This window comes from Leptidea sinapis, chromosome 32 (genome assembly GCF_905404315.1).
Source record: "Leptidea sinapis chromosome 32, ilLepSina1.1, whole genome shotgun sequence".
NCBI lineage: Eukaryota > Metazoa > Arthropoda > Insecta > Lepidoptera > Pieridae > Leptidea > Leptidea sinapis.
In genome coordinates this window covers 6,976,916-6,999,814 of record NC_066296.1, presented here as the reverse complement: position 1 = coordinate 6,999,814, position 22,899 = coordinate 6,976,916, and the positions used below count along the sequence as shown (strand labels likewise).

The window sequence follows — 22,899 nt, the reverse complement described above, 5'->3', positions numbered from 1 at the left end:
ATTAGGCGAGTATCGCGTGGTACGGGGCCTGTATATCGATACTTCGTATTGTGGGTGAGGTCGTTGACATTATTGGCGCGTTGATTTTTAAATTTGTGACGGCATCAATTAATCTTCGATTTTTTAAGTCTACGATAAGTTGATGGTGGTTGAGAAAATCGGCACCTAATACTGGTTTCGTGACGTCAGCTACAATAAACTTCCACTTGTATGGTCGACGGAGGTTGAGATCGAGTTCTAATGTTTTCTCACCATAAGTTGAAATTGTTGTGTTGTTTGCAGCGTACAATTTAAATGGTAGAGACGTTGCTTTCAGGCCTATTTTTCTTGGTAGGACGGATATATTAGCACCGGTATCTACTAAGAATGACATCTTTGTTTTCTTGTCTGTGACAAAAAGAAAAAGGCGGTATAAAGTGTGAAGGACGCCGGGTTCCGCCGCAGCTAACGTCCGTTCTAGTTTCCCGATGGCTCTTTCTTGAAGCTGCAGGGCGTAGTACAACGTCGTGCTTCACTACCAAATCGGCGATGGTAATAGCCGTAAAGTGTTGGTGAGTTATTGAGTGTGCGGGAACGGTGTTGTGACGAAGTTCTATTGCGAGATGACGAGCGAAATCGGTGGCGATGATAGTGTTGAGATGGCCTTGACTTGAGTTCGGCGACTTCAAGTGATAGTTTTCGTATATCGTTAATAAGGAATTGTGTGTGATCTACCTGATTTGACGTCGATGATTCTGGACCTGATGCTGGTGGCTGGCTGGAGACGGCTGGTGGCTGGCTGGAGACGGCTGCTACCTCCTGGATTTGCTCCATCATCGTGTCAGCAAGCAACGCTAGTTCCTCCAGCGTGGACTTCGCGCTGAATGACTCGCTGACGGCGAGTACGGAGCGGACGTGGGCTGGCAGCAGCTTACTCCACATCATGCGGAGGGTGGAGTCGGTAACCTTGTCCCTTGCAAGGTTACGCATGCGTCGCAGTAGCTGTGAAGGCTTCTGATCTCCAAGCTCCATCTCGGCGAGTAGCTTCTGGAAATTGCGGCTGTCGGATTCTTCATACACTGATATGAAACGTTCCATGATTGCTGAATATTGTTTGTCTCTCGGTATGTTAAATAGGATGTCGGAGATTTGTTCGATGTCAGCCTTTTCTAATTGGACGAGCACCATCTGTGTCAGCTGGGCTTGACTCCTCTTGAGGTCATCGGAGGCGGCTTCAAAGCTGTGATACCACAATCGCGGATTTTCCCGCCAAAATGGTGGTATGCGCATCGACAGTGAAATGGTGGAGATTTCTGTCGCGGTGGGCGCTGGGAGTGGCTGAGCCTGGTTTGTGTCTTCCATTTTTTCGTCGGGTTGATATTCCTCGAGCAGAGATTCGTCGAACAGGAATTCGTCGTTTCGGCGAGCTGGTGAAGCTGTTCTTCAATGTGTAGCCGGGCAGAGGTTTGGTGTATTCTGTTCTGGCTTCCTTCCGTCGGCGTTCTTGTTCGGGGTAACCACTTTAGAGACTGAGCGTTTGGCGATTAAATAAAACAACTGCTTGACTGTGAGGAATATGTGGAAGATATATGGAAGATATGATTTATTAATTTTTTTTTTTTTTTTTTGCGCCCAGACAAAGGGAAAGGGCTACCCTCCGGGATTACGAAGGGAATCCGGGGAAGGGTGGTGAATGCTCATGCATACCAACGCAGCCTAAGGCTGCGTTGGTTATGTGGGACTCACGTAAGAACCTAAGTGCCTACCCACTAAACACCACCTGAGGTTGGCTTTGGGCAGTGTGCCCTCTAAGCCTTCATCGTAGGCGACCATCTCTCGGGGAAGAGAGGCGCAAGCGGCACTCCCTAGGGAGTGTTCGCTGGGAATGCACAGAAGGTGCTGTCTAATAGAGACTTGGCGACATCAGAAGGATGATCACAAACGGGAGGTGAGGCTACATGTATCTGGTACCTGTCAATCCAGGTCAGACGAAAGATTGAGAGAGGAGAAATTTAAAAATAGTGATTTGGTTAGTTCGAGTGATACGCCCCTAGGCTTCACTCGTACCGCACTATGTGGTAAGCGCTTTAGGAATTACAAGGAGGCCACCAAATGGTGGTGCTCTGCCAGCGCAAAGAGGCGCTCCTTGGAGGACTTAGCCGTCCTGAGTTTCCGTGCCAGGACGGATATCTCTTGAATGTCAACTTCGCCTAGTGAGGCGTAAATCTCTTCCAGGTCTTTCAGGGTGCTTTGCACCTGTGATTGAGCCTGGGGAGGTACTGCCCGCCTGGGGCCACTGAAGGTGGCCGGGGCGGGGCGGGAGTAGACATTGAATGCCTGAGAGGGAGGGGCTGATTGTCTCCATGAGGTGGAGAGTTGGGGCCCGACAGTTTTATTCCTCATATGAGGGAAGTGGGATTGGGTGAGGTTAGAGGCCAGAGGTGGCCTTTGTTTTGGCGGCCTGGAAGTCTGCTTATTAGTAGCCTTCGGGGCGGAACGGGGGGCACAAGGGCATCCGCGATAATTCGCAGTGTGGCCCTCCTGCCCGCAGAGCACGCATGCGGGAGGTGTTACCTCGTCGCGAGTGCGTTTGCACTCTTTGGTGCTGTGGGGTTCGAGGCACTTTACGCACCTGGGAGGAGCAGAGCAGTTTGCCGCTGCGTGGCCATACATCTGGCAGCGGTGACATTGACCGGGGAACCCCCGCTTGTGTGGGGCTTCCACACGTATGTTGGAGAGCCCACATACGGTGAACTCTCCTTTGAAGAGTTCCCTGGCTTCAGGGACGTTAGTTTGAATGACTAACGCTAACGGGTATTTCTTCCCGGTACGGCTGTACATTTTATGTACAGCCTCGACCGGAAAGCCTTTCTTGACAAGGTCCTCCTGTATGAGCTCATTAGAGAGCTCGTACGGGAGGCCTCGGAGGACAGCCTTGACCTTGCGCTCTTCCGGGAGCGCATAGGTGTGGTAAGGCACGTTGTTACGCGAGAGGAGGAGGGTGAGGTTGCGAAAGTCGTCCGTGGTCGGTACGACTATGCGTATTGCCTCACCTGTGTTTGAGGCACGGGTGTATCGCACCTTGTGATCGGTGCAAAGTTGGGCTACATATGTCCACTTTGCCTTATCACGGAGAAAGATTGGCGGTGGAGGCTTGTTGCTAGGGTGGACGGGCGAGCGTGTCGCCGGTTGGCAAGAGGAGGGGACCGAGTCCGGGGGTAAACTAATGTCGAGGGACATTAGTGGTACTGGGGAGGAAGAGGAGGTTAAAACCTTATCAGACGCGATGCGCTTAGCCTGACGTTTCTTTCTGGACTGAACCAGTTGGAATGAGTCGTCTGAGGGACGATAGGGACGGAGAGAGGTGTCGAGTACGGAACCAGTGAGTGTTCCGTTATCTGATTCCTCCGAGGAGGAATGGACTGGCCGCTTGCGGTCGCAGGAGGCGGAGTCGGAGAACTCCATGTCCTCGGAAGCAGATTTGTGAGCGGAGGGCTCATCGGGGGACGCGGGGGAGTCAGTAAGGGGCCGACTTTGAGTGTTGGCCGCGGAGGAGATGAGGTTCTCGAATACTGAGTGGTCGACGTGGATATTTGCGGCTTTTAGCGAAGCCACAAACTGGGCTATAATGGCGTTGAGAAGGTCCGCTGATGGAGCCATACTGATGGAGCCTCCCCGCCGAGGGCAGGGAGCAACGAGGGTTGGAAGAGGCGCGGCTATCCCTAATGGTTATAGCCGCGAACCGTCACCCTTGGGAAAGCCCAAGTGCAATGGGATCGGGTCGTCCGGTTTCTCTCAGGTCAGGAGGCCTGAGAAACGCACCGGGTCAACGTTAGCCGAGTTAGTTGTCACCGTTAGGTATCCTTCAGCTCAACCGCGATGGCACGCAACTCACTTACTACAACAAAAATTGCTGTAAACAAGCTGCGGGCCGGAACGAATTCGACGTAACCAGTCGAACTTGGCGTAGTATACCTCGTACCACACGTAGCGGAGCTGCGTAGCGTAGCACTGGGCGTAGCGTGGCGGCGTAGCGGAGCGTGAGCACAGGCGCGTGTAGTAGTCTGCTCGGCGCGGGGGCCGAGACGAGAATGTGATTTATTAAAAAGTTACACGATATATATACAAAATCCTTAAAACTAGTTACCCAATTACAATCGTTACTTAAAAAATATTTACAAGTTCAGAAAATACGCACCAATACTAAAGCTTACATTTTAACCAATAGTAAAACGTTTCATTCACTAAGAATTGAGAATAATATTATGTGTTCTATCTCGCTCTAAAACTAATGCTATCGCAGTTTGTGTAAAGTCGCGTCGAAGCTCGATCATACGATGTCAATGAGCATTCCGCACCTACGCTATTGCTCATTGATTAAAATTGCATGAATATCGATCGACGCCCGAGTCCCGACGCGTCATTCGAGGACACTCGGCCTTGCTGCGCGGTTGTGTAACGCGGAGCATATGACTGATCACGTGAGTATGTCTGCGATCGTCGAGAGAAAGTACGATGCTTGAAACTTCACTGAGATCTACTACTGGTGATCTGTATGATTCTATGAGTTGATGTACAGCATTATGAAATGGTTCTTATCAGAGCTATAATTACGTTATATAAAATAAAATGTTCTTGTCAGAGCTAATATTACGTTATATAAAATAAAATGTTCTTGTCAGAACGAATCTTTCGGCATACGCTTATTACAGTTATTATGCACGATTACTATTTCTACGATCTATAATGCTACGTTTCAAGTTAGGTATTAGACATTTGTATTAATTGATATTATTGGTTGTAGGTACAGCTACAAGCTTGGGCTCCAGACTATGCAAGCATATTCTAAGATACTTCTAACTAGAGTATTATATAAGGTGATTTTAGTATTTATTAGTTTGAAGTCTTTCGTGTTGCGTTAAACAAAAGCCAGCATTTGTGCACCCTTTGAAACTAGAGAATCTGTGTGTCTTAAAATTGTATTTTGAGTCCACTATAATTCCGAGATCCTTTGTTTCAAACACCTCTTCGAGCTCAGAGTTATTTAGGTAATATTTACATACAGTAGAAATGTTTTTCTTAGTAACCCTCATCACAAAACATTTTTTTTTGTTTAGGACCATATTATTATTATAACACCATACCTGTATGTTGTTAAGGTCAGCCTTATTACTCTATATATTTTTAGATCATCGGCAAATAGGGAAGCATGACAATTATGGATATGGTAATGTCGTTAATGAATATAGTAAATAAAATGGGTCCAAGATGCGATCCTTGTGGGATGCCAGAAGTAGCAATTATAGTATCCGAGTCATATCCATTTCAGTTGAAACTACTTGAGGCCTCTGATTGAGATATGATTTAAACCAATTTAAAAGAGCTCCATGTGATCCGTACCCGGCAATTTTTTTTAATAGGACATGATGGTTCGATTTATCAAAAGCGTTAGAAAAATCTGTCTGTATGTATGACGTCGATTTGTGCACCGTGGTCCACATGCCTGGAAAGAATAAGATGGCATACTTAACTCTATTTTGACCAAAGTTTTGAGTCTTTTCAGCTTAACTACGTAAATTTTTATGGTTCCGTTCCTTATAGAATCACTTTGTTGTCTGTCAAGAACCTTTATCTCGGGAACGCGTGGAGGTATTGAGTTGAAATTAAACGATATACTTAAGTCTAGTTTCTTGAAGCTGTGAAAAAAATCAAACTAAGTTAACATAAAAAAAACGGCCGCATGAAACTGCGGCATGAACCGCAAAAACTCAGGGAATCATAATTTATGGGATATTTTCCATTGACCTAGAACTATGAAATTTGGCAAGTAATACAGTCTTATACTCAAGTATAAGGAAAATCTGAAAATTATACATTTGTGATTAAATCATAAAACAGAGTCTTTATGCAAGAAGGGCGGTCCAAATTTTCAATTTAGCTAACTGTGTAATGTGATGAATAATGAAAAAAAATCCTTTTTTATAAGTATAGGTTTTTTTTAAATAAATTTATGCCCCATGCTTGTTTGAGTGTATGCCCTCAGCTACCCATAACTTCTAAAGGCATGGAAATTGAGGCTAACAATTAGGGACCAGGTGCCCCTACTATGTAGCAGTTTTAAATTGCATACTCTAGATTCTTTACAGATATATAGGATTCTGAGGGTTGTGAAGTCTAGGCACTTGAACACTTTTTATACTCATAGTTTATAATCTGATTAAAATAATATTATCTATGAGATACTTTGCTATTAGGGTTTTATGTTAGTGCCATTATCACATACAGTAAAACCCGCTTCAGTTTCAAAGGGACCAACCAACAATGTGTCTTAAGCCAGAAAGCGTATTATATGGGATAGGGAAATAAAACATACTACATAATATGTAGGTATAAAATTATACATTTATAAATTAAATTAAATACATAATGTAATTTTAATTATGTTGTTTAGAGTATTCACTTATTTTGGTTTGACAGAATTTTGATGCATTTGATTTTCAACATAATTAAAGTTTTGCAGAGTGTCTTTGCTTTGCCAGAATATTAGCTCATTCAATAAATTTAGTAAGTTATTCAATTCTGTATACTGAATACTGATATTATAGCCCATGTAAACATGATAACCCCCTTGAGTACCGAGTAAGATAATTAACTTAATGACGAAATCCACACAACCTCATTCGATTTCTAATTTTATTTTGTTATTGAGGAGTGCTATGTCCCTTTGAAGTTATAATAGAATGAAGGCAAATAATGTGGGTATAGCTTTGAACAGATAGAATCAAACACTCCACAGAGGTATACAAAAAATTGTGCAGGAACGTAACATTGCTTGCCATATGCTATTTAGAGAGACAAAACACCCGAAAAGGTTGATTTTGGACTATAAATCCAATATTCCATATGTTGCTATTGCTAAAACACAGTTTTATTATATGAGACATCATATTATTTAAAAAAAAAAGGACCGACCTGTATAGCCGAGTGGTTAGTGATCCTACCTACTAAGCTAGAGGTCCCGGGTTCGAATCCCGGTAGGTGCAAGCATTTATATAATGAATATGGGTGTTTGATTCCGAGTCATGGATGTTTAAATGTATTTATGTATGTTTATATGAATTTATTATTATTGTATTAAATATATGATTGTCTTGTAACCCATAACACAGGCTATATATGCTTAACTTGGGGCAAGATAATTTGTGTAAAAAGTGTGTCAATATTATTATTATTATCATATTATAATAGTATGATATACATATTACTTGTAATAGTGTTTCAAATCAAATCCATTCAAATCAATTATCGACTTCGATTGTGTTCTTTATGTTTGTTACTGTTTATTTAGTATGGAATATGTTGAGCAAAATAGCATATTTGAATCACATAATGGTTACAGGGTATTTAGAAAAATATATTTGTACTTAAGTTATTGAAAATAGTTTATTCCTCATCTATGTTTTCCAAAGGATATTCAGTCATAATCAATCCTCTGTTCCATAGAGCATCAGCTATTTGCAACTTGTCAGTATCATTTGGTAAATCTAAGTTTTCAATACTTACATACTCTGGATAAGATATTATTAAATTTTCTATAGCAGGCGCCATATCATCATCAATCTCTAAAAATGTCAGTTCATTTCCATGGTATTCTAAAGAGTTTTCAGCATAATAATAAAGCCTTATGCAATCCTCTGATACCATCCTCAGTATATTCTTACGTAACAATCTTATTTTAGTATCTAAACTCATTTCCACTCTATTTATCACTTTACCCCCATCAATCATAACATCTGTATCTCCAAATACTGTCACAGCTTTTTCTACATCACTCAAAACAGGAGGTAGTGCATCTCTTTGATAATTCTTACCCATTTGATCAACAGCTTCATTGATTGGTAAATATTGCTTAATTTTATCAAATTTTGTCAAGATAATTTGCATTATCTCAGCTTTTCTTGGTGTGTTAGCATCTGAATGAACTAAACCAAAGTTATCATAAAGATCAAATGGTAGTCCACTTCTAAGGTCTATATTTTCGGTAACTGCCATTTGGAGTGCTGCAGGAATCATTTTCTCAAACAAATCAGCCCATGAATGTTTCTGGTACATACTGATAGTAACATGCAGCGAATGCTCACCATTTATAGTGATGCCTTGGTGGATATAACCCCTCGGAAAGTACAGCATATCTCCAGCTTCTAATGTAATTTCAAGAATAGGTTCACCAATTTCTTCATCACTAAAATTCTTTGAAGAAACTCGAGGTAATACTTCATTTTCTTCCCTAGGTCTATAAATACGCCAGTGTTTTTTACCTTCAGTTTGAAGGATAAATGCTTCAATATCATCATAATGAGGAGCAAATCCTTGACTATCAGGTGGGGTTAAATATGCATTTGCACCAACAAAAGAGTTGAAGAATTCTTGTAGTGTTGCATTTAGCAAATGTAATTGAGGAATATAAGTCTGTGGATTTAACAAACGAATGCTGCAACCATTCAAATAAAAGTCCCATACCAAATGTGGATGAGCTCTTCCTTCAGGATTGTGTGTTTCCCTCTTGCCATCAATATATGAAGTTATATCAATATTTTTTGTAAATTGTATACTCTCATTCCTTAACATATTATCTATCATGGGTGTTGTAATTAAATCCTTGTAATAATTAGAATTCTTTCTTGATATATGCAAGGGTTTCTTTTCCCAAATTTTGTTCAGAAATTCTTCAGGATTATAAGGTGCTATCATCCATTTGAAAAGCTTGAGACCCTCTTCTGAGCTGTCAGTTTGCACTGGGATAAATTCTATACCATCACTAGAGTGTGAACAATTATCAGTATTATCTAATGCACTAGCTATTGGCTTAGAAGGACCTGGTATAAGAACAGGAATATCTTCATTATCAGACAGATTAGCACTAACGTCAGACTTTATTTTATGATTTTTAAACTTCTCACTTAGCTTATTTTTTTTCTTTTTATGTGACTTCTTCTTGATTAAGTTTTTTGAGTCTTTGATTTTTTTGTTTTGTTGCTTAAGTTTCTTTCCAATATTCATAACTGTTTCAGCACGAAGTTCTTCGGTAAGCGGTCTTGATGGAGTTGGATATTTATTTTTATTTTTCCTAGCTTTCTTAGACTCTTTCTTCTGTTTGTTATTTGCTTTATGAGATTTGTAAATAGCAAACGCCGAAACAGGTGATTCCATGATTAAACTATTAAAAATATGATATAGAACCTGATAGGATATGTATCTCAATGTTCCTAATAAATTAATAAGTTCTTTCGAAAAATATTCAATAATAATATCAACGCGACGCGAGCACTAAGTCGCGAAAAAATATAGGTTTACTTTAAGGTTATGTATTTTTTTTTTCATGACCATGGAAGCTAGGTTTTAGGTTATTTTATTATTTATTTAGTGGCACGGGATACAAGTTTATAGACAAACATAAAAGATCAGTTTTTTTTAAATTTATTGGTGGCACGGGGCACGGGATCATTAAGATTAGTTGAGTCTCAGGTTTGCTAGATTGATTTATTTCATATTCCCCCATATTCAAGTATGTTTTCTTCAAAATTATATGTATTTGCAACATTTTTTTTTAACAGGAAATAAAACAAATTGAATCATATTAAGCTTATCGTGATTTAAATACTTAAGATGACTCATGTAAATCGTTTGAAATTTCTGATACTTTTGATTTGAACCATTCATTTCAACGGTGGGTTGAAACCTAATCACTAAACTTAACCTACTGTCGGTATGACGCACTTATTATTATGTGACTGTCATTATATGTTCAGTCGTAGTAAATAGTCTGTTCTTCTGTTTATTTTTTTTACAACGCTCAATAGAAAATGGCAAGCCTAGCAGGTAGATGGCGATTTCATAATATTGCTGAATGCAACATCCTAGCTGGGTTTTTGTATTTTGAAACTTCGCTCTAAAATTCTTTAGCACTATTTGTTTTTTTGCCATTGGTGGAGAGTTATTATTCACCATTCATAAAGCTGCTTCAATATGTTCTATTCCTCCAAAACATCCTTGGAAATAGTTATTACATCTCCTGCAATTGCAGGAGCGAATAAGGTATTTTTTTCAATATGCTTTTAAAATATATATATCTTTCAAATACCTAAACTAAACGATAAGATATAATTTATCCATTAACTTGACAACCCTACCAAAATAAGTAACAATATTATACCTCATTTACATATGTTTATTTTCTTTTATTTTTTATAATAGGTACCCTTATGCGGCACTGAAAATTTCGGGAATCAAGGAAGTGACACAACATTACTATTTAAAAATGTATTTATTGCCTTTCTAAGTAAGTATTCTCCGCGAAATTTGACACATTTTTCCATACGATGGAGCCAATCATTGAAGCAACCATTCCATTCGGAAGTTGGGGTCTCCAAAATGGCCGTTTTGTAGGCGTCCACAGCTTCTTCAGGTGATGAAAATCTCGGACCACGCAATTTATTCTTTATTTTAGGGAAAGTATAGAAATCATTAGGGCGGATGGTCTAATAGTTCTATTTTTTCTTGCTCTAAAAACTCTTTTGTTCTGTGTTCGGTGTGAGAACTCGCATTGTCGTGATGGAGGATGATGTGACGGTTGCAGTTCTCTTTACGGAGTTCAAAAATGACATGTGGCAAACAAATGCTAGCATACCATTCTGCATAAACCGTTCTTTGTCCCTCAAGAGGAATAGTCGCAACATGGCCGGTTTTGGAGACAAACGTGGCAACCATTTTTTTTGCAACACTCCGAACGAACAACTTTTGTTCCCTTTAACTCATTTTCGAGCACCCAAACTCGTGACTGGTTGTTTCGGGTTCGTACGCGTATATCCAGGATTCGTCACCTGATACGATTTTGTTACAGCATTTGAGGATCCTGCGTGGAATCTTTCAAGGATTCTGACGCACCAAGTAACGCCAGCCGCTTTTTGCTCTTTACAGAGCAAATGCGGTATCCATCGGGAAAAAACTTTTTTAAACCTATTTGTTAATGCAAGATTATATTTTGTATTTGACTCATGCCAATGTCTAAAGTTGCCTGAATATCGCGGTATGTCACATGTCGATCTTCCTCAATCAGCTGACGCACACCATCAACATTTTTTTTGGTGACTGCAGTTTTTGGACGACATTGACGGGGATCATCACTGAGCTTGACAGGTCCACGTTGAAATTCAGCAAACCAGCGATAAATTGTGGTTTTGGATGGGGCTTCATCACCAAATGCAGAAATCATCCGGTCAACACACTGTGTTTGTGTTAAACCACTTCGAAAGTCATAATAAATCATCGCTCTAGAATTTTCTCGAGTCAATTCCATTTTCTCAACGACTAAACAAGTTTGACAAGACCTTGTGATAAGACCGAGAATCTTTTTTTAAATAAATAAATGGTATTCGATTTTTGAAACCAAAGAGTTTTCAATTAAAAAGATTTTAATATGACAGGAACAGTGGAAATATTCCATTCCCGATACTTTTAGTGCAGTCTATGTATAATATATTTTATTCGAATCTTGGTTGTTATTATATTTATGTATGTTTTAGTGACAACCTAGGATAAGAGGTTTTTTTATGGCTTATTGTAACACTTAAGTTGAGTTGCAATTATTTTGTAGACATGCCCTTTCATAAAGAAAAACAAAAAAATCAATTCTTTCTAGTTTTTTTTTAACATCCAAGTCCAAGAGTGAAAAGCATGAGCAAAGTCATATCATTAATAAATAAACTTTTCCAATATTAGCATGGATATAAATAAAACAAACAATTTTTTTTTTAAAATACATTATTTATTTATATAGGACGCTATATAGGTGTGGTTATATTCATTCATACTGATTAATTATCTTTATCTTAAAACCAATTATTTCGTAGTCAAGACGTAGTAGTAGACACTAAAATGGTAGGCAACTTTGCAACATTTACGTTTTAATAAAATATCTGTGCAATTCGAAGAAAACATTTATTTGGCTTCCAGTTTCAAAGAGGTCTTAGGATATTTTAAAATGACGTCTATTAAATCTTGTATATAAATTTGATACGTTTGCAAATATGTTTCTGTATAATATATATAAATAATAAAGTCCTACACACATTATTACTACCTACATTAAAAATCTAAACATCTGAAATTGTGTAACATTATAAAATATATTATTCTATATTATAAGTAAAGATATTTCATTTGGTTGTAGACAGGGTTACAGTTTACATTAAAAGCTCTTTTACAATCATTAATTATAATATTTTATCATAGTCAAAATTTATATAAATTCAAGTGCGCCTCGCCTAGTGAAAACCACAGACAAAAAAAGGAACTTGAAGGAACTTGTAGATTTAATAGATAATATTTATGTTATAATTTTGCGTCAGATACCTATGATTATTTATCGGAATTCAGAGTCACAATGAAATTAGTTATTTTTTATGAAAAATGTTGGAAAAACTACAAAATTACAAAGTCTGTCTTATTCCATAGACAAAACATTTTTTTTTTCTTATGAATAATGCAAGGGCTACATATCCACTGTGGTTTAATAACCTTCTACAAATCTATAACATTTCATATTTTTTCCCATTAATAGCAAATGCGATCAATCGACATACTTGCCTTATACTTGCCACATGATTATCTACGTCGTTACAAAGAACAGATTTTTTCACTTTACGTACTTTTGTTAGAACTGATTTTTGATTAAATACATAATTAGATGGATTGTCTCGAATAAACTTCATAAAATTCTGTTATTTCAAACAGAAGGATGACTTAATATCTCATTTGGGTTAAAAATAAATGCGCGCCATTTTGAATTTATTTTCAAATTGGTCAGGGCGTTTGTCCAACTAAAATATATTTAATCAAAGAGTTATTGTAAGTATGGCAAGTTAGTGCACTCGCATATCCTTAGCATGGACTGGTGTTGTGTCCTCCGGGCTCGGACTGTCATCAACGTGAGGTCTGACGTGCACCACGGAGCGCCGTTGATCATGATGGTTGTAATCATCTCTCATCACCAGCCCGCCAATGCCGTACCCCGGTAACAATCCTGAACCACTCAGGCGTAACTTCTCCGGATCTTCGTCGAGTTTCATTGAGGAGAAAACGCTGCTTAGGTTCAGTTGAGGAATGTCATAGAAGACGGTTAATGTGAGCATGAGGAATGTCAAACCCATCAACAGGTAGACTGAAAAAGAAAAAAAACATCAATGCTGTTTTTGTTTTGTTAGTGACTCATGAACCAAAGAGGATGTAAATTTTACGTAATAAGAGGTACTGTCTAGGTAAAAAATTAAAATTTAGTTTAGTATGAAACGTGCAGTGAGAGTTGCCATAAGTTTGAAATAGTAATTACATTAAGGCGATGAAATATATTCCGGCTAAGTTTGAAAGCGAACAGTTGCTTAAAACGTTGTGGATATCTCTGTTTATTACAAGATTATAGCAGTCATCTGTCAATAACAGCACGTTTCATATAATCGAGTGAATCGCTTTTTTTTAGAAAGTCTCGCTGGGCTGCATGAAACAGGTGGTCATCTATACTAATATTATAAATAGGAAAGATATGATTGTTTGTATGTTTGCATTGAAAAGGCTCCGAAACAACTGAACCGATTCAAAAAATTCTTTCACTGGTCGGAAGTTGCACTATCCCCGGGTTGTCACCCGGCGGGCTAGGCTTTATTATATTTTCAAAAAAAAAGGGGTCCTTACTTAGACTCAAAAAATATAATCCAAGGTGTAAAAAAGTACCTAAAATATTCATTAAATCGCGTGCGCTACGAAAAGTATTGTTAATAGATTAAAATAATTACATATTTTTATTGTTATTTTTTAATTTATGTAAATATCTGGTGTAAAAATAGTAGGTACGTAACGTCCGACACACACTTGACTGCTTTATTTACCACACCTTTTTTGATTCTTTCATAATAATAATAAACTTTATTTGCATTTGAATAAGGTCAGTTTTACAATCGGTCTTATTTTAGATTAGTTTTTCTTATTCTACCTCCAAGGTATACAAACATAATATTGAGTATACAATTTTATTTTATACAAAATTGAAACTAACCAATAAGTATTAAGGATAAACTTCTAAGTAATAGAAAATTTATATAAAATTCTCATAAAAAATAATCGCGTCAATTTTAATGTGTAAATTTTCCTTAAATTACATTGTCATTTAATGAATAAAAACAATTATTGATAAGCTTCGAATACGGATTGGTCTCCGCTGCGCTTCAACTAGATACCGCAGGCGTAGTCGCAAAGTGCGGCAACTAATACAACGCCCAAGTGAGCGTACTCGAGCCAGTCTCGAATAATGGGTGACGTTGACGTGCCACATGTTCTGTTAAACTTTGTTAATAATTGAAACTTAAATGCTGACATGGGATCTGGGATCACATATCACAACAACACGAAGCGTATGTTACACAATTTTAAAGATGCCATTGAGTCCAAGATGCCACGCACACAAGCATCTTATAGTTGCCGTAATAAAAAAGCGATTGTTCTTAGATATTGCGGTATCTAGCGCGCAGCGGAGACCAATCGTTAATCAAAGTTAAGCCATATTGTTAACTTAGTTGTAAGTTGATTAAATGATTGTTTAAAGGATAAATCGAATAATTAAAGCAGCACTTACACGTAGTGGCAACCTTATACAGGGGCCGGTATGGTTGATCAGGGTAGTCTCCTGGGATGTAGTCGCCCAGACCGATAGTGGTGAGCGATATGAAGCAGTAGTAGAAGGAGTCCAGGTAGTCCCACTCCGGCTCGATCGCGGCGAATATTCCGGCCGGAATGGCGAGGAAGAACACTAGCAGCATTGTCACTGCCACAATAAAACACGATCAATTTATTTTATTAAAAATCTTAACAGGTTGTTAATATGAATAGGAGAACCAAAGCTACCGACATAGCCTAAAAGATTGAGAAACTGAAGTGACAGTGGGCAGGGCACATAGTTCGACGGGCAGATGGCCGTTGGCGCAATAATAACGCAGTTTTGGGATGGACCCTACAAGATGGACCGACGATCTCGTCAAGATCTACGGAATACGTTGGATAAGGGCAGCGCAGGACCGATCGTCGTGGAGATCTTTGGGGTAGGCCTTTTTAGGATGATGATGATGAACAGGTTTACAATAAGTGGTAACGCGCCCCGATGGAATGACCCTGGTGGCTTGGGCACGGGTAAGGGCGCTAGTGTGGAACGCGACTTGCGTAGACACTCTGGCTCCTTCTCATGTCCAGGTTACGTCAGTTGGTGCTGGGGCTTCTGTTTGACTGCTGACGACAGCAAACATCGCAAATATGTCGGTCTCAGTGAGTCTTCCGTTTGGTGTCGAGACACTTGGCCCATGGAGCCCAGAGGTGCGGAGAATGTACAAAGTTCTATCTTCGCGCCTCAATAGCGGTTCTGGAAACTCAAGCGCTGGCAGCTATTTGGGTCAACGGATCAGCCTAGCTATCCAACACGAAAATGCTGCCAGTATTCTTGGTACACTATGTAATGATAGCTTTAATTTATTGTAATCATAGTATTGTAAATATTGTTATTAGATTACAACATTAAAATAATTTGAAAATGTTTAAATGTCTCGGAAGCAGCTCTAATAATTTAGACAAAATTTGGTTTTTAAGTTTTTCTATGTATATTTATTTAGACTGCTCATATATACTATTTTTTTTTATTTAGAGCATTGAAATGATAACACGAACAATATTACTGTTCAAAACAAAAGGCTCAAGCGTTACCAAAATACCATAAGGGTAGAACAAATTTCGGTAGGTTAGTCCACCATTCAACTTCTTTCGCGACAATTAATGCAAAACCATAAACACTGTTACACTTAAAAAAGAAACAATAACATTACGTTTGAATATCGAACCAGTCATTCTTATTGTTATATTCACAGCGTGTTCTCACTCTGATTTTCGCGCGAATCTATGGACAGACAGGCTTATATATATGGCCATATGTTAGCAGCCTTTTTTTTGCCTATTTGAAGCGCCACTCGCGAGCGTCCAGAGGACTAATTTTGACGTAAAATACAAAATATAGCTGCAAAGGAACGTACAATACTCTGAAGTATTTAGCATTTTGAATTAATTTCGTTATTTTTCCGTGATATTTATACTTCAAGATTCAACGTAATAAAGTCCACATTTTTGTTTTGTAAATAGTTTCTCACATCTATCAATGTTTGTTGAGGTTGTCATGTAGTGCCGCAGACTCTCGCTTTGGCCAACAGCGCCAAAATGGCGAATATCAAACAGAAACACAAAATCACTTAGACAGCCGCCAGTCTAGTGGTATATAGTAGAGGTCAGTGGTTAAAACCCTTTCTTGTGATATTAAATTAGATTGAGGTGATACAGAAAACTGAATTGCTCTGATTTAAATCAACCGAAATAAAGCCGTGACGTAAGATTTTGGTCTTAAATAATAAATAGAATCCCATGATATGGTTTTATCAGGATGGGGCTGTATGTCACACATGTATAGCCAGTACATACATTACCTACGTTGAATGGCCGTCACACAGTCCTGACTTACTGTGCCCTGTGGCATATCTCATGGGCAGAGTTTTAATAAAAATCCCTTGAGCGATTAAAAGAAAACATTTCGGTCATGAAATTGGGGGCCATCTCGTTAGCAAATTGCATACGAAAGTTCGAAAGTCTGAGATTTTGTCCGGAGGACTGGTCCCGTCAATGTACACGAAATTTAGGCTGAGATCTGTAGAGCGTACTTAGACTTTGCTCAGACTTTACTTAAGGCGAAGAGTAAGCAGAAAACACGCGAACATGGTGATTTTAGCCAAGTTTTGTGGTGAAAGTATAACATTTCGAGCTATGAACACTACTTAATCCTGTTACACATATCCTTAAGTCTTATTTGTAGGTTGCTAATGCTTGCTGTTGGTTATAGTTAACACTGCCGTGCCTGTTTGAACTACCACATTTCTTTGAAGTTAAACAAATTTTTTGGCATAGCGTGACGCATTTTTTTGGTACTTCTCTCAGAAAAGTTATTCTTATAGCTTGTACTTTTTTGTGTAGGTTCATTTATTCAGATTAGTAGTGAATAACGAGGATTGTAAGCATATAAACTGCTTTCCACGCAAGAATTTTGAAAATATGTACTGGCTTTGTTACATAGATGGCGGGCCGGCAGCCGTGAACTCATATCGCTCAAGGTCGCTGGCATTTAGTGTCGCCTTAAGTACAACTTAGCTGAAAGTGAGCTTAGCATAATCTTTCATTACCATGATATAGTCATTTGACAGCTGAAATTACGGTGAGCGCTAAGATGCCCAATGCAAAAGTCAAGTACGCGTTTTATCACAGTCAACTAAGTTTTTCGTAAGTAACGTCTATGTACGCTCTAAAGATGTCAGCCTTAGACAATATTTAAGCATTTTAACGTTAAATTTATTATGGCTTACTCTGTATGATATATGTATGATATTATGAATTAGTATTATCTAACTTAAATTTCTTCATTCCAAGATGTTTACCAAGACGACCGATTAATAAAATATTTTCAAATAATTATTCTAGAACGAATGTGATGCAATACGGTCCTTTTAATAGAATATAAATATAATATAAATAAAATTAAGAATTAATAAGTCATTAACAATCTAATACAAACTATTATCTACCGTGGTCGTTATTTTTTCTAAAACTTTATTTCTAAATGACTTAAACGTGTCGTGAAAAATGTCAACGTCATGAACGTTGATATCATTGAATGTTGTAGATATTCTATTATAACGACCGTATTGTTTCACATTCTTTCTAGAGTAATTATTTGAAAATATTTTATTAATCGGTTGTCTTGGTAATCATCTTGGCATGGAGAAATTTAAGTTAGACATTATGTTAGGTTCTAAGGATCCGTGTATAATTTTAAAAATTAGAATAACCAACGTAGAATTAGTATGTAAATGCAAATCAATTGTTAATGTTAAGTTGAGTTATTGTTACTGTTGGTACCTCCATCTAAAATTTATAAATAAATAAATTAGTAAATGAATTAATGTTACCAATAAAACTGAGATGCACAAGCCGGATTGTGAACGGTCTGTAGAGGTGACCGAGCGAACTGTTGAGGGCCCGCAGCAAGGCCGTTGCTGGCAGCAGGAGTCTCTCCACCAGGGCCGACATGAGTACCAGGGTCAGAGGGATCCCCAACAGAGCGTACGCGATGCAGAACAGCTTCCCGGGCTTCGAAAGCGGAGTCACATGGCCGTACCCTGAAATATAACATATCAATGTTAAGACTTTCAATAAAATACTTTTTATAGGGTTTAAGCGAATGTTTATATCAACCGAAATTTTTCATTGTATATTTATCCCAATATATGTATATTATATTTCGTTTTCTTTCCAGATTTTCACTTGCAATAGAGTTATATAAAATATCCAACATAAAATTTTGGATATCGCTTATTTAAAAATTTATTAAATTAATACCACAGTGAACAGTCTGAAGACGAAGGTTTTCAACCAGTGTGTGTTGCCAGTGATGACTTATGGTACGCAGACCTGGTCGCAACTAGGGGCCTGATGAGAAAGCTTATGGTCGCTCAGAGGGCAATGGAGGGAGCTCGGAGTTTGCGATGGTGGATGCGAGATGGAATCAGAAATGAGGAGATCCGTAGGAGAACCAAAGTTACCAACATAGCCTAAATGATTGCGAAATTTTAGTGGCAGTGGGCAGGGCACATGGTTCGACGCACAGATGGCCGTTGGGGCAGGAAAATCCTCGAATGGCGACAACGTGCCGGAAGAGGCAGATGTTGGTAGTCCCCCAAAAGATGGACCGACGATTTGGTCAAGATCGCCGGAATACGTTGGCTGAGGGCAGCGCAGGACCGATCGTCATGGAGATCTTTGGGGGAGGCCTTTGTCCAGCAGTGGACGTCTTCTGGCTGATGATGATGATGATGAAGAATCTATTACTTATTATTATCAACATAAATATAAATTATTGTATATACAGGTACAGAAATGAGCGAACAATTCAATACCCTCGCCAAAACCACGGTTTTATTGACAATTATTATTGTCTTCATAGAGCGCTGGAGATATAAAATATGTATTTCATTATTCTGTGATAAAGTCGCTTAGCAAATTGAGGCCGAAATTAAACTCTGAAGAAAATCAATACAATTTAGTTAAAGTTAGGGTATGTTCACACGTAGGTAAATCTACAATTCTCAATCGCGGTTTTTTTTAAAGAATTTGAGGACAAACGACCGTACGTGAGCGTCATGAGAAGTGTCACAGGTTACCGGCCTTTTGGGTTAGGTGTGCGCGCTTGTTTTGAGGGTACCCATGTATTGTTCTGGAAACTTCGCGAAAGGAAGCTCATTAGCCGACTTCAAAAAGGAGGAGGTTCTCAATCCGTTGGTATGTTCTATTTTTTATGTTTGTTACCTCAGAACTATATTAATATCCTTAAATTTAATAATTATTATCTTTAATTTTATTTTTACAATGTTTCACTACAGGTGAGATTCATATAGCTCTCCGGAACCACTAATATGGATTCGGTAAAAGACACAACGAAGCGAAGTCTCTACACAACGCCGAACGATCTATTAGTTCACGGAGAAGGGAATCACCGACAATTGGAACAGCTCAAAACGAGAATATTTGATTTTAATATTAATAAATAATTTTACTCTAAAATTAGTTGATAAATGTGTAACTAGTACCTATCCCCCGTAACCGCATACACACTAGCATAACGGTGCTTCACTTGCTAAAATCACGGCGCGCAGTCCTTCTTTTTTTACTCGTCCGTGTATACTATATAGAATATTGTTCAAAATCAATATTAATTATAACTGCTACGTAGTGTTCATATTCTCTTTGACTGCTACTCAAACAGGTACCCGAATCCCGACGTGAAAGTACCCTTATACCCTCAGGTATACGTAAATATTGCCCTGACAGCATATGGTTTATAATAGGTATTGTTACAATTAAAAACGTATTTGGAACTAATACAATACGTTAAAACGAAAGTTTATAGAATTATTAATACGCTTTAGAAAGTAGAAAATAATTATTTAAAAGGAATTCGTAATACAACGACATAAAGTCTATCATATAACGTAGCTATAACCTCAATTACAAATTCATTGGTCGGTCGAGTCGCGTCTATCTAAATTATCCGTGTCAGCGAAGACGGGATTATATTTAATGATGTTTAATCTATATTCGATTGAGAGTTGTCGGTTGTATTATAATATTAATATTGTTGTGGGGAGACCACAGATGAGAATAGCACTCTCAAGTAAGTCCGAATTTCCGCCTTATGTAATTACAGGTCTTTCATTTTAGAAGGTCATTTTGGCCTTCTCTTCTAAGTGACTTGGGCAATTAGTGGATTTTTTTTAAATCAAGGAGCATTAAAATTTGCCTTCGACACTTCTTTGATTGTTGTTATTGACAGGATGAGCGACAGTTTCTACCTATAGAAATAAAAAACTTACCACAAAAACGACTACTTTCTTTTTTTTACTGGACTACTGTTTAAATAGTTAATCGACATTTTTTATAGTGTTAAGGATTTTTTAAATTTTATGTAGATAAACTTTTTGCATGTTAGTTTAAATTAGCCGAATATAATATAATTACAATGGGACTACAAGGAAAGCACCAGCTTTCAAAAAGTGATTGATCAAAATGCGTTCACCCAGTCGAAAGTTCTAAGGTAACAAACATAAAAAAAACATACCGACGAATTGAGAACATCCTCCTTTTTTGAAGTCGGTTAAAATATTTCCACTTATTATTATTAACAGGGAAAGTTGTCAAATCAACCAAACGTCAATTTTGCAAAAATACTCATCTCCCAAAAATTGACGTTCGATCTTGTGACGCATCATACGACTTCACTAAATCGGAACGTCACCCCACCACAATAGGAACTGAACTGTCAATTTGTGTTACAAGAATACAAAACTAAACATTTTGACATAAGGTCGCTTCGATCCCATTCATGTTTTGTTCCGAGAATAGGGCTAGACCGCGTCCGATGGCTCGACCGTACCAAATCCGGTCATTTGTTTAAAAGGCATAAAAAGCATATATTTTCTCAAAATTGATTCCTTTAGAATTCTTTTTGGTGTCATTTCTTATACTACTAGATACTACTACCGCTTCGGAAACAAATGGCGCTCTGAGAGAGAAGAAGCGGCGCAAAAAACTCTCCCAGCATTCTTTTTTTGCGCTCTTTTCAATAAAAATATGCAATATTGTACAGTCATTTCTATCGCTATAAAATAATCACAATCTAGTCCCACGCTGTCCGATCGTTTAGATATTCAGCAGTGGAGTAATAGGATTTACGACAGAGCCATTTTTTTTATAAAACATTTTAATTTATTTATAGATAATGCCTGAACAGTGGCTGGGACTTTATTATAGAAGTGTATACATTTACCCTTAAAGCTATTATGTATCTTATGAAGGGTATAACTATGCATAAAAGAGACAAAATAGAATCTCGAATTACGTATTGAAATGAAATGAAAAATGTTATTTAGAAACGTATAGTACACATAAATATACAAATAACTTAAAATAATACTTATAAAGGAGACAAACAAGAAACAAACAAAATCTGAAAGAATACTACCGTTACAAAAATGGTCCCAACTGAGCATGTTTGCTGGTGTGAAAACAAACGCTGGTCTTCAGTTGGGCCATTTGGTGACGTCACGCTAAATATAATAAAAGGTGTTTATAGTTTTGAGACAGATGTTGTTATCCTTGGTCGGTACTCTAGCTATGGCTAGTTTTAGGTACACCTCGGATCTAAGAGTTTAATATTTGTCAATTCACCCACAAAGCCTCGCCGTATAAACTTGTGACCAAAACAAATATGTTGGATCGAAATACGATAGTATCCGGTACTAAAAGGCTCCGGGCCTTTGTGTGTTTTGTTTGATATGTTATATGAGAGATTATAAGCTAAAATTTAGGAAAATTTGACTGTAATGATTTCTTTGATTAACGCGAGTATTACACATTTAAATAAAAAAGTTAAAATTTTTAAGGGATTAAATTATACATGTAATTTATAATTGAGTTTTTGTCTCGTTGACCGGCAAAGACTTCGAAAACTTGGTCTAAATTTAGAAACAAAATAGTACTTTTATGCAAATACCTAATGTGAAAATTCTATTATAAAACACGAGTTTTAATCTTTGAAAATCTATTACATATATTTAAGTATTTCATTTACCTAGTATATGAAGGTAAAGTAACCAAAGAGGATGTAAGTATTTGCCCAGTAATTTCACTAGCTACGGCGCCCTTCAGACCGAAACACTTCACGGCAGAAATAGGCGCCGTTTTGGTACCCATAATATAGCCGGCTTCGTGTGCAAAGGACCCTCCCACTGGTTACAACTTTGGCCTGTTTCAAATTTCAATCAGACTACAGATTTAGACTTCATATTTGATTTCACCTTCTTGTGAGACGGTATTCTGTGGTCGTTTTTTTGATTTTCTTTAATTCGTTTAACGCTTAGTTCTTTATACTATAAAGTATAATCCCTTCGCACACAGACCGCATATGTGATACGAGATGGATCGACTCGGAACTTTCATGCATATTAAACTGGAACGTAGTTTTGTTCGTGTCCGACTTTTAATATTAAATTTAATATTTTGGGCTATTTGACTATAAAGGATCAAAGTGTGGATTGACCTACAGCTGTACGAACCCAATAACTCAAGTTTAGATGAGTAGCCTAAGATTAAGGATTGGTCTCCGCTGTGCTCCAACTATATATACCGCAGGCGTAATCGCTAAGTGGGGCAAGTAATACTACGCCCAAGTGGGCGTAC

At 37.9% G+C, this 22,899-nt stretch overlaps 2 protein-coding genes across 3 annotated transcripts in view; both read right to left on the bottom strand.

Moving 5' to 3' along the window:
• Nucleotides 1-6,356: 6,356 nt before the first annotated feature.
• LOC126974425 (bifunctional lysine-specific demethylase and histidyl-hydroxylase NO66) lies at nucleotides 6,357-9,341 on the bottom strand. Its single transcript, XM_050821914.1, has one exon. It carries the CDS (start codon nucleotides 9,187-9,189, stop codon nucleotides 7,423-7,425), a length of 1,767 nt encoding a protein of 588 aa, XP_050677871.1. The 5' UTR covers nucleotides 9,190-9,341; the 3' UTR covers nucleotides 6,357-7,422.
• A 2,639-nt stretch (nucleotides 9,342-11,980) lies between these two features.
• Nucleotides 11,981-22,899, bottom strand: part of LOC126974459 (potassium channel subfamily K member 1-like) — a 57,612-nt gene continuing 46,693 nt past the window's right edge. For both annotated transcript variants that reach the window (XM_050821964.1, XM_050821963.1), the window contains 3 exons: nucleotides 18,075-18,284; nucleotides 14,663-14,851; nucleotides 11,981-13,198 (listed from right to left, as the gene is read on the bottom strand). In XM_050821964.1, the coding sequence (XP_050677921.1) occupies nucleotides 12,900-13,198; nucleotides 14,663-14,851; nucleotides 18,075-18,284 (698 nt within the window). In that variant the 3' untranslated portion in view covers nucleotides 11,981-12,899. The remainder of the gene's footprint in view (nucleotides 13,199-14,662; nucleotides 14,852-18,074; nucleotides 18,285-22,899) is intronic.